Source organism: Xenopus laevis, chromosome 7L (assembly GCF_017654675.1).
Source record: "Xenopus laevis strain J_2021 chromosome 7L, Xenopus_laevis_v10.1, whole genome shotgun sequence".
Taxonomy (NCBI): domain Eukaryota; kingdom Metazoa; phylum Chordata; class Amphibia; order Anura; family Pipidae; genus Xenopus; species Xenopus laevis.
The window spans coordinates 136,173,824-136,186,442 of record NC_054383.1 but is presented as its reverse complement, the minus strand read 5'-3'; the positions used below and the strand labels follow the sequence as shown (position 1 = coordinate 136,186,442).

General features: G+C 46.3%; 1 protein-coding gene across 2 annotated transcripts in view; it reads right to left on the bottom strand.

Moving 5' to 3' along the window:
- Nucleotides 1–627: 627 nt before the first annotated feature.
- The window catches only part of capzb.L (capping actin protein of muscle Z-line subunit beta L homeolog), a 32,634-nt gene continuing 20,642 nt past the window's right edge, over nucleotides 628–12,619 (bottom strand). The window contains exons 3-10 of one of the 2 annotated variants that reach the window (XM_018226549.2): nucleotides 11,635–11,756; nucleotides 9,167–9,280; nucleotides 6,572–6,713; nucleotides 5,265–5,381; nucleotides 4,972–5,037; nucleotides 4,588–4,664; nucleotides 4,304–4,411; nucleotides 1,042–1,233 (exon numbers count right to left, since the gene is read on the bottom strand). In XM_018226549.2, coding sequence (XP_018082038.1) covers nucleotides 4,309–4,411; nucleotides 4,588–4,664; nucleotides 4,972–5,037; nucleotides 5,265–5,381; nucleotides 6,572–6,713; nucleotides 9,167–9,280; nucleotides 11,635–11,756 — 741 coding nt within the window. In that variant the 3' untranslated portion in view covers nucleotides 1,042–1,233; nucleotides 4,304–4,308. Of the gene's footprint in view, nucleotides 1,234–4,303; nucleotides 4,412–4,587; nucleotides 4,665–4,971; nucleotides 5,038–5,264; nucleotides 5,382–6,571; nucleotides 6,714–9,166; nucleotides 9,281–11,634; nucleotides 11,757–12,619 lie in introns of both variants that reach the window. The other variant, XM_041569847.1, reaches the window with a different exon arrangement.

Below are 12,619 nucleotides of genomic sequence, written 5' to 3'. Positions count from 1 at the left end.
TTTATGGGATCTCTCTGTACAGACTATGAGCAAACTTAGGGGACTGTTCCTGCTGAATTGTGCTTAGTACAGGGAATACCTATGCTGCCATAGTTTTATGGGATCTCTCTGTACAGACTATGAGCAAATTTAGGGACTGTTCCTGCTGAATTGTGCTTAGTACAGGGAATACCTATGCTGCCATAGTTTTATGGGATCTCTCTGTACAGACTATGAGCAAACTTAGGGGACTGTTCCTGCTGAATTGTGCTTAGTACAGGGAATACCTATGCTGCCATAGTTTTATGGGATCTCTCTGTACAGACTATGAGCAAACTTAGGGACTGTTCCTGCTGAATTGTGCTTAGTACAGGGAATACCTATGCTGCCATAGTTTTATGGGATCTCTCTGTACAGACTATGAGCAAACTTAGGGGCTGTTCCTGCTGAATTGTGCTTAGTACAGGGAATACCTATGCTGCCATAGTTTTATGGGATCTCTCTGTACAGACTATGAGCAAACTTAGGGCTGTCCCTGCTGAATTGTGCTTAGTACAGGGAATACCTATGCTGCCATAGTTTTATGGGATCTCTCTGTACAGACTGTGATGTGATTGGTCCATATAAGGAGGGAGTAAAACACGGGGGTTACAGGTATTTAGAATTATTTTATTGTTAGTACAGGAAGGCTCATAGAGAAGACTTCAAGCTTTACAAAAAAATATATATATAACAAAACAGAAAAAAAAAACATACTCTAAGCATTCCCAGAGTCACCAGGGAAAGGTGAGGAGGTTACGGGAGTCGATGGAGTAAATGGAAGAATTTCCCGTTTTCTATAGAAATCCGATGTCCGTCGTGTCTCCAGAGGGTGTGACAGTCGCGCTGTTGCTGAAGGGGTTAATCAGTATGTACAGTACAGAGTAAAAAGGGGGCTGGATAGCGAGGATTGGGAGGAGCCTAGAACACAATGGGGGAGGGGAGATAAAGGAACCCCAGGCAGTAAAAGATTCATAGAGTTTTATTTAATAGAAGCAAAACCGCGGTGATGGCGACGTCCGATGTTCGAGATGCAAAACGACTGGAACAAAATAAAAACGGAGGATGAAGTGGGAGAGACCATGTAAGAAATGAGAAGGGGGTGCGGGGGGGGGGGCACAGAACATTTAACTTTGCTGCTTTCGCTTCAGAGCTTCCACGAGGTCGTTCTTCAGAGCTTCCTGTTTTGATTTGTCTGCAAATGACTGGACGGACCTGCGGGGGGACAAATGGTATTGGTTTATTCTTGCGCATCATGTGACAGGAAGTGTTAAAGAGAAAGCATGTCATGTGACTCCTCAGGCCTGCGCTACTGCTGGTGGACATAGGGGCAACATGCTATAGGCCTTAAAGGAACAGTTCAGTGTAAAAATAAAAACTGGGTAAATAGGCTGTGCAGAATAAAACATGTATCTAAAATAGTTAGTTAGGCAAAAATGTAATGTACAAAGGCTGGAGTGAGTGGATGTGTAACATAATAGCCAGAACACTACTTCCTGCTTCCTATTTACCTAGTTTTATTTTTACACTGAACTGTTCCTTTAAAGGGGTGCTTCACCTTTAAGTTAAAGTTTAGTATGTTATAGAACAGCAAACTTTTCAATTGGTCTTCATTATTTATTTTTTAATAGTTTTTGAATCATTTGCCTTCTTCTTTCAACTCTTTACAGTTTTCACATGGGGGTCACTGACCCCATCTAAAAACAAATGCTCTGTAAGGCTACAAATGTATTGTTATTGTTACTTTTTATTATTTATCTTTCTATTCATCCCTCTCATTCATATTCCAGTCTCTTATTCAAATCAATGCATGGTTGCTAGGGGAATTTGGGCCCTAGTAACCAGATGGCTAAAATTACAAACTGGAGAGCTGCTGAATAAAAAGCTAAATAACTCAAAAACCACAAATAATAAAAAATGAAAACCAATTACAAATTGTCTCAGAATATCCCTACATATAATAATATATCTCTACATCATACTAACAGTTAATTTAAAGGTGAACAATCCCTTTAACCTATTTTTTTAGGGGGGGGGAGAATTTATTGAAATGATTGGGTCTCTGAAACGGTTCCCATTATGTATATTGGGGTTAGGGCGGTTGGGAAGGGCCACAGTTAGGGTTCCCACCTTTTCCGGAAAAAAATACCGGCCTTCCTATTTATTTATCTTTTTTCCCTATTAATAATGTTGGGATTAACCATCATTTTTACCAGCCAGTCCGGTAAAATACTGGCCACGTGGCAACCATAGCCACAGTATAAAGTATAGGGTTATTAATGGGGAGTCTTTGCTCTGCTGGAAGGAGCTAGGGTGAGAATTGGGGTGAGCCGGACACAAAGACTGAATAATCACCAGGACCAAATTGGGCTGATCCATTTGGCCCAAAGGCAAACAATCGTCTCCTAATGTGTCTATAGAGTTTGGAGATGCGACTCCTGATACATTTAGTGAAGGATTACTTTGCCTTTAATACAAATGGTTTCACTGCTCGGTGGCCTGAGTGTAACTGTTGTTGACAGTTGGGGGAATGTGTCACGGGGAGATGAAGAGAATCATTAGACATGAAGTGTCTCAGCCGCTGCTCTATCCACTCACCTCAGCCTGTTTGTTAGTTATAACACAGACTTCTATCATTTATATCTACACACACTGCTACATGAAGTGACTTATCTGCTGCTGCAGAGAGTTGTAGTCAAACAAAACCTGACATCCATGGGTTTCCCTCTACAGACTCACACCCGTGGTCTCACTTTCCTCTTATTCCACTGCATCTCGTATCCACCAATTACAGCTCATGGGAGGGTCTCTGAGGGTGACTTCTGATTGGTTCACTTTGGTTCCCCAGCAGATATGGGGGGGGGCAGTTGGTAGAGAAGTGTTTTAAAAAACAAAAATCCTTAAAAACTGGGGCATATGAAGCAACTACTTGATAGACTTGTATTTGCCCCAGTGTGGAACTTTCTGTACGTAGGGAGGAGTTAGACTGGTCAACAGCAGGAAATTCGGCTAAACTCGGGTTAATCACTCCACATCCCCACATGTCCCCAAATACAGACACAGACCTCACACCCTCTTTATGTTACTGTTGTTAGTAAGTGTTGGTTGGGCAGAACATTCCCACACACGGGCCCCTCCCTCCCTCAAACACAAGCCACACGACCTCTACGCACCCCCACTGACTTGATGGGGAATGTTCAGCAAATATTGGGCGTGCCCAGGTTCCAAGGCGAGAATGAGTAGGAGGAAAAGGGTCAAGTTCTGACTCATGACCAACCTTTGAGTGTGAACCTCCTCTAACCCTCCTGAGCAATGAGCCATACGACTGGATGGCAGTCACTGTTGGCACCAAGAATGTACTTCCTGCTTCCCATAGATGCAATTCCTGCATGTCATCATCATTTATTTATATAGCGCTGTCAAGATACGCCGTGCTTTAGATGCACTTCCTGCTTCCCATAGATGCACTTCCTGCTTGCCATAGACGTACTTCCTGCATGTCATAGATGCACTTCCTGCTTGCCATAGACTTACTTCCTGAATGTCATAGATGTACTTCCTGCTTCCCATAGACGTACTTCCTGCATGTCATAGATGTACTTCCTGGTTGCTATAGATCTACTTCCAGAATGCTATAGATTCACTTTGTAAGGAAGTTTGGAAACACTCACAAACGCAGATTAACTGCAATTAGGCTTTTATTCCATTGCCACACAACTTGTTTCGGGCACCTGGCCCTTTCTCACTTGAAATGGAATAAAAGCCTAATTGCAGTTAATCTGCGTTTGTGAGTGTTTCCAAACTTCGTTACAAAGTGAATCTATAAGGGATGCCAGAGGCGGAGCATCCAAGGAACCAGCACAGGAATCGTTTGAATTTAACGCTAATCAGTGTAAAAAGCCTTTTTGTGTTGAGCATGCTATAGATGTACTTCCTGGTTGCCATAAATGTGATCCAATTGTTCAGCCCTGGAGCCATTAAGTCCATTGATGTGGCACCAAATGCCCCAACCAATGAGCTGGGGAAACAGTCAGATAGCCCAGGGATGTGCCGGCACTGACTGACTGACACCGCTGACAGTTGAAAGATTATGTTCTACATTATGCCCTTATTGCTTTGGGTGAATTTCCCCTTTAAAGCTGGAATCTATAGGCACTCGCATGCGACAAAGAACCCAGCCAGTGCTGCAGAAATGCATGCAGCTGCAACAGGACTGAGCGTGAGGCAGGACTCACAGACACAGCATGCGGCACCTGCATCAGACAGTGGCCACTGACAGTGATACCTGGGCTAGTTCTCGGGCTGCAGGTAGATCTGGCGTTGGGTCAGTACCTGAGACAGTTCCCTTTGCAGTTGCCTAAACTTAATGTTGTCGGGAATTGCGTCTATTGATCTACAGAGACAGGGTCAGAAGTGAGGGAACAAGGAAAAGAATGGGGGAACGACAGACAAAACACCAGCTGGGGGGCCCCACATTATCCTGACACAGGAGGGAAGATCTTGGCCAAGTGCAGAGCAGAAACCTGATTGGCTGGAGACAGGGGGAGGGGCATGTCAGGCCCACGTTACCTCAGCCCGTTGACTATGTCCTTGGTTTTGCTGAAGTAGATTTCATTGAGAGTGCTGCGGATTTTGTTCTCCATGTCCTGCGAAGAAATAAAGTGTCAGATCAGCGGGTTCCATTCCCAACGCCCCGTTATTCTTCAGCCCCAGGGTCACATGAAAAGCACAACGACTGCCAACTGCAACTGCCACTCGGGGGCTGCAAAGTGCCCACAATGAAGGTCTCAGGCTTTTTGCACTCAAGTGACTGACAGTTGCAGGTGGCAGTCGGTGATGCTTTTTAACTGGAGAAGTGACACTTTACATACACATCTCCTATTGTTCCTTATAGATTATTATTATTATTATTATTATTAAATATACAGGAAGCCGTGGGAGCACAGGACTGACCTCCACCAGTCGCCCGATGTTGGCTATGTGGGGGGAGGAGTCACTCACAGTCTCATCCTTCTCCATCTGGAACAAGACAAAGGGACATTATTAATGGAAAGCAAAGAAAGACATAGGGCAGGTATATATACTATACACTAAAGTCCCTTTCACTGAGCAGAGTTTACGGATTACTAAATTGAAGTAGAATAAAGACCAATTGAAAAGCTGCCAAGAATAGGCCGTTCTAGAATATGCTAGAAGTTAAAGGCGCACTACCCCTTTAAAGTAAACAGGGAAGGCTGCTAGGTTACCTGTCGGGTCAGACTTCCACCTAAGTTCATGGTTCCGGATCCGGTCTTGTTGGTCTGTAGCCACAGCATGACGGTGGAGGTCAGTTTGTAATGGGCCGTGCGGCCACTAGATTTCTCCTGGAAGGGCAGAGAAAGGGTTAATGGCAGAGCGAGTGTTAAAGGAACAGTAACCACGAAAAATGAAATTGTTTCAAAGTAATGAAAATATAATGCAGTGTTGCCCTGCACTTGTAAAACTGTGGTGTGTTTGCTACAGAAACACTACTATAGTTTATATAAACAAGCTGCTGTGTAGCCATGGGGGCAGCCATTCAAGCACAGGATACACAGTAGATAACAGATAAGTACTACTATAGTTTGTATAAACAAGCTGCTGTGTAGCCGTGGGGTCAGCCATTCAAGCACAGGATACACAGTAGAGAACAGATAAGTACTACTATAGTTTATATAAACAAGCTGCTGTGTAGCCATGGGGGCAGCCATTCAAGCACAGGATACACAGTAGAGAACATATAAGTACTACTATAGTTTATATAAACAAGCTGCTGTGTAGCTATGGGGCAGCCATTCAAGCACAGGATACACAGTAGATAACAGATAAGTACTACTATAGTTTATATAAACAAGCTGCTGTGTAGCCATGGGGGCAGCCATTCAAGCACAGGATACACAGTAGATAACCGATAAGTACTACTATAGTTTATATAAACAAGCTGCTGTGTAGCAATGGGGCAGCCATTCAAGCACAGGATACACAGTAGATAACAGATAAGTACTACTATAGTTTATATAAACAAGCTGCTGTGTAGCCATGGGGGCAGCCATTCAGTTATCTACTGTGTATCCTGTGTTTGAATGGCTGCCCCCATGGCTTCACAGCAGCTTGTTTATATAAACTATAGTAGTGTTTCTGAAGCAAACACACAGTTGTACCCATGCAGGGAAACAGTACATTAGATTGTCATTCCTGTAGAATACTTTCATTTTTTGGTGTAACTGTTCCTTTAAGGGCAGAGCGAGGGTTAACAGCAGACGTATGGGGGACAGTGAATCAGCCGCAGCCGAAGGTAAAAACAAAACAACAAAATGTTCTGGAATTTAGAGAGAAACTATGCTGCCCCCCAGGCTATTGCTTTTCCTTATTAGCAGAGCGGCCCCTAAATAAGGATCAGACACGCACGGGCCGTTTCCAGTCCTGGGGCAGAACACTCACAAGTGTCACTAATGTGCAGCCAAACGCTGGGGGTGACGTTGGTGAACACCTGGAATAGACTCCTCACCCCCAACTCTTGTGCCTAAGGATTTACCTGAACCTCCACCACATGGATTGAGTCCCAGCAGCCCTTGATCTTCTTCGACCCATCCCCCGCCTTCTTGATCAGAATGACTCCTGCAAAGCCGTGATCCAGATCCCACAGGTACACCGAGGACACGCCCCCTTCATAGTACCTGCGGGGAGGGGCAATTAGATCGGCAATTAAAGGAACAAACACACACAAATGTTTATTCTCTGCACTGGAACCTGAAGCCCAGCAATACAGTTAAGATGTGACACACAGTTACCAGCATTGGGGGGCTGTTTATTGCCCTCCACTGGCAACAATTGCCCCCCATTACTTGCAGCTACCAGCAGGGGGAGTAGTGAGACTGGAACGTGTATGTCCCTCCCCCCAGAGCAGCCAATAGGGACATTACTTGCAGCTACCAGCAGGGGGAGTTGTGAGAATACAGCGCAGATTATAGGACCACTGGATGGAGCAGGGGGAGGAGCCCAACAGCAGAGCTGGATGTATAGGAGGAACATTAAAGGGATTGGGAGGAGCCTGAGAAGCAGGAGGCTGAGGGGCAGAAAGGCTGGCAGACGGGGGGTGGGGTGAGAGGCAGGAGGCCTGAAGTGCAGGGGGGGGGTGAGGTAGGAGGATAAGAGGCCATGGGCTGAATGGGCCTTAGATGCAGGAGGCTGAGGGGCACTAAGAACCAGGAGGCAGGGGGCTGAGGGGCAGATGAAATGCAGGAGGTGGGGGGCTGAGCGGCAGGAGGGCACCAAGAACCAGGGGGGAGGGGACTGAGGGGCAGGAGGCCTTAAGTGCAGGAGGCAGGGGGGAGGGGCTAAGTGGCAGGAGGATGAGAGGCAGGAGGCCATGGGCTGAGGGGGCCTGAAGTGCAGTAGGCAGGGGGGCATTAAGAACCAGGAGGCAGGGGGGGGCCTGAAATGCAGGCGGTGGGGGGGCTGAGAGGCGGAGGGGGCAGCTGTTTGATGTGGTTGAGGCTGATGAGTTCTTACATGGGGGCTTTTATGGGTATTTGAGGAATGTGCTAAACTGATGTCTGTGACCAACAAAATCCCCCGGAAAGAAGCCCCCCCCTGCAGCTCTAACAACAAACACATGCCCCCAGCTCTGCCCCCCCTGACTCTGCACCCCTTCATGTCTGGCCCAGTATAAGGCTGTGTGAGAAGTCTGGGGGGAGCAGCGTAGCCGATATAGAGAGAAGTGCCCCCCCCCCTCGTGCCGGGCTGTAAATTGCCGGGTGACTAACTGCCCCTTATAGGAAATGACACTTTAACAGCAGACTCCACCTCATCTGGGTGAAAACAGGGGGGGCAGTGGGTGCTGTAACTGATTCAATGCACACAAACAACAGAAAGGGAACACTGGGGGGGACACCCCCAAACCCACTCACTGCTCATCCTGTGGGGCCACTGAATGTCAGCGCTATGATTGGCTCCAGCAGTGAAATATGTGGGACACACGGGGGGCAGTGCCGGGTGCCAATGTAAATTCCACTCCTGTGGCAGATTGTGAGCCAATCAAACTGCAGCCTCAGCTCAGGATACAGTATCCCCTCCCTCTGCACTGTCTGTTCTCCCTCCTGCACTGTAGGTAACATTTATACATGGGCATAATCTGCCCGGTAACTCATAGCAACCAATCAGCAGCGTTAATCAGTCTATTAAAGTATGAATGAGAAACTCTCAAATTTGATTGGTTGCTGTGGGTTACATAATGGCTACAACTCCCATATCCCTCGTATAGAGTGCAGCCCACCTGTTAGCGAGAAGCAGCACAATTATTTTCCCCCCATTGCCTGTAAAAGGTGCACCCCGAGTTACCCCACGTCTCCCGCTATCATACAAGGGCATTAGCTCCCAGTTAGACTGTCTGATTAATTACGAGGGATGCACTGAATCCACTATTTTGAATTCAGCCAAAACCCCCAAATCCTTCCCAAAAGATTCGGCCAAATACCAAACTAAATCCGAATCCTAATTTGCATATGCAAATTAGGGGTGGGAAGGGAAAAACATTTTTTACTTCCTTGTTTTGTGACAAAAAGTGATGTGATTTCCCTCCCTGCCCCTAATTTGCATATGCAAATTCAGATTTGTTCACCCGGGAAGAAGGATTCGGCCGAATACTGCTGAAATAGGCCACATCCCGAACCAAATACTGGATTCGGTGCATCCCCATTAATTAGACTTCTCTCTATAGCTCTCATCTCTGCACAGTGCCTCTCCTGTAGTTGCTGAACTACAACTCCCTGCTGCTGGAAACTGGCATTTGCAGTATGTCAGCTCCCCCCCCCCCCCACCCCGTGAGCACTAACACAGGCCTCTGATTCCTCTCTGGCAGACACAGGGCTGTTTGTCCAAGTGTTTGGGGGATAAAGTACAAAGCTAAAGCTGCGCTCGGCACTGACTCCATTGTGACATCACCGTGTCTGTGCCGCGTCCAACTCCATCTTTATATGTTGCCCTGGTGGCAAAGTCCAAAACAAAGAAATCTGGATTCAATCAGCCCCCCCCCCCCCACAAGCAGCTCTGCTCCCTTCTATGTACAAAGCACAGACCCCACAGCTGCATCTCAGACCCCCCATCAGATAAAGACAGAAGGGCAACCTACAGGTCTCGGTATTGGTCGAAGGCATTATTGGCCTCCACCTCCAGTTTGCGCAGGCGAGCGGACGGCATGGCTCCATCTTCCAAGGGGGGGTCGTATTTATTACTCCACGGAGACCTGAGGAAGAGGAGGAGCAACAAGAAGAGAACATTGAGGTGACATCACAAGCAGAGGATCCCCAGGCACAATACAGTCATAGAGACCCAACCCACAGCCTTGTCTGATCCCCAGTATTGTGTGTGCAGCTGCAGGGAGTTGTGCGGGGAATCTTCTTAGAACAACGAACATGATCTAATCATCCCCTGCCGCTCTCACAGCCCCCAAGCCAACGGCAGCGTAAAACTGCAACATGGGGGGATTTAGAATCCAGGTTTGCCTGGAACCTAAAGGGGAACTCCACCCAAACACATCAAATGTCAGTCCAACTCCCAATATCCATTCATTTCTCTTCTCTGCACTGTTGCCCCTGACTCCTGATACAACTTCCCAATATCCATTCATTCCTCATTCTCACTGGGTTTATAGTTCTGTGTAACTGTCATTGTGTCTGTCCCTTTCTCTTCTCTGCACTGCTGCTTCTGACTCCTGATACAACTTCCCAATATCCATTCATTCCTCATTCTCACTGGGTTTATAGTTCTCTGTAACTGTCATTGCGTCTGTCCCTTTCTCTGCACTGCTGCCTCTGACTCCTGATACAACTTCCTAATATCCATTCATTCCTCATTCTCACTGGGTTTATAGTTCTGTGTAACTGTCATTATGTCTGTCCCTTTCTCTGCACTGCTGCTTCTGACTCCTGATACAACTTCCTAATATCCATTCATTCCTCATTCTCACTGGGTTTATAGTTCTGTGTAACTGTCATTGTGTCTGTCCCTTTCTCTGCACTGCTGCCTCTGACTCCTGATACAACTTCCCAATATCCATTCATTCCTCATTCTCACTGGGTTTATAGTTCTGTGTAACTGTCATTGTGTCTGTCCCTTTCTCTTCTCTGCACTGCTGCTTCTGACTCCTGATACAACTTCCCAATATCCATTCATTCCTCATTCTCACTGGGTTTATAGTTCTGTGTAACTGTCATTGTGTCTGTCCCTTTCTCTGCACTGCTGCCTCTGACTCCTGATACAACTTCCCAATATCCATTCATTCCGCATTCTCACTGGGTTTATAGTTCTGTGTAACTGTCATTGTGTCTGTCCCTTTCTCTTCTCTGCACTGCTGCCTCTGACTCCTGATACAACTTCCCAATATCCATTCATTCCTCATTCTCACTGGGTTTATAGTTCTGTGTAACTGTCATTGTGTCTGTCCCTTTCTCTTCTCTGCACTGCTGCCTCTGACTCCTGATACAACTTCCCAATATCCATTCATTCCTCATTCTCACTGGGTTTATAGTTCTGTGTAACTGTCATTGTGTCTGTCCCTTTCTCTTCTCTGCACTGCTGCCTCTAACTCCTGATACAACTTCCCAATTTCCATTCATTCCTCATTCTCACTGGGTTTATAGTTCTGTGTAACTGTCATTGTGTCTGTCCCTTTCTCTGCACTGCTGCCTCTGACTCCTGATACAACTTCCCAATATCCATTCATTCCTCATTCTCACTGGGTTTATAGTTCTGTGTAACTGTCATTGTGTCTGTCCCTTTCTCTGCACTGCTGCCTCTGACTCCTGATACAACTTCCCAATATCCATTCATTCCTCATTCTCACTGGGTTTATAGTTCTCTGTAACTGTCATTGTGTCTGTCCCTTTCTCTTCTCTGCACTGCTGCCTCTGACTCCTGATACAACTTCCCAATATCCATTCATTCCTCATTCTCACTGGGTTTATAGTTCTGTGTAACTGTCATTGTGTCTGTCCCTTTCTCTTCTCTGCACTGCTGCCTCTGACTCCTGATACAACTTCCCAATATCCATTCATTCCTCATTCTCACTGGGTTTATAGTTCTGTGTAACTGTCATTGTGTCTGTCCCTTTCTCTTCTCTGCACTGCTGCCTCTGACTCCTGATACAACTTCCCAATATCCATTCAACAACAGAAAGAGAGAGACAGACTGATGGCGAAAGACAATAGCAATGACATTTACACAACTATAAACCTAGTGGAAAAGAATGGATAATGCAAAGTTGCTTATTGTGTTATGCAGAAAAGCTGTGTTTGGGTGGAGTTCCCCTTTTAAAATGCTGTAGGACTCATGCACACTACACAGACTCCTGCTGAACCAACTCTAGAACAACCAGCTCCCATTAACCATTATTGGAGTTGTCCCTATTCAGTAGCTATATATATATATACATATATACTCACACACACACAGTTTTAGACTGCTAGTACCAGGCTTTTGGCTTTCTTTTAGAATCACAGTGTAAATGGCCTTAGGTCAGTTATGGTCACGGACTTTCAGAGACAGCGCTGAACCATAAGCCTGGTATGAGCAATGTAAAACTGGAAATGTCTCACTTACCTGTAGGAATCTCCATCTCTGTTGTAGTCGCACAGCAAGTAGTCCTTTCCCACGACTTTGTCCCGGGCGATCTTCAGGGGCTGATCGACAGAAGACAGGAGATCTTCGCACAGACTGGGCACCTATGGGAGGAACATAGGAAATAGATTTACACCTCACTACTTTGCTTTACGGCCAGCGGGGGGCTAAACACCCCATGCAGCTTTATACTTAAGGCAGTGGATCGACTAGGTTGGTCAGAAAAGCAGAACTGAAGAGCTGCTGAATAAAAAGTCCACAAATAAATAAAAAATGAAAACCAATTGCAAATTGTCTCAGAATATCTCTCTCTACATCACACTAACAGTTAATTTAAAGGTGAACCCCCCCTTTAAGACAGAAATATGTGAAAATGGGGAATGAGCTAAACTTGGGTTTTATGTGCTGCCAGTGCCTCCCAAACCCAGAAAGCCGGCACTTGAAAGGCACAACAGCTCTGCCCACTTTCCCCCCAGGCGCCAATAAAAGAGGAATGCAGAGTCCCAGCTCTCCCATGTGTGGGTGCCTAATTAGTACCGCCTGTAGGTCTGGCTTAGCTCAAGCCTCTCACTCACAGACCAATTCTTGGAATGGCAAATAATTCTGGGCCTAGAGGAGTAAATCCAGATTTATGCCCAGTCTGAGGTTATGATATATATTTGAACTGTTGCCCTTTAACTGCAGTGAACTTTAACCTCTACTGGGCAGCAGCCATATTGGTTGAGGGCAACCAGAGTAGGTACAATCCATACAGGTGATACTACTTGTAATACAGGGACAGGGTGTGAAAGGCCCGGGAGCAACAAGGCAGAGAGAGTGTGGGGGTGAATAGAGGTGGGTGATGGTTAGTGAATGGGGGGCACATTGAGGCGGAAGCTGCAGGGGGGGGGAGCTGAAAGCCAAGAGGTCTGGGGAGACATGTGAGGAGGCAGAACACAAAGAAAGGACAAATTGAAAGAAGTTAATG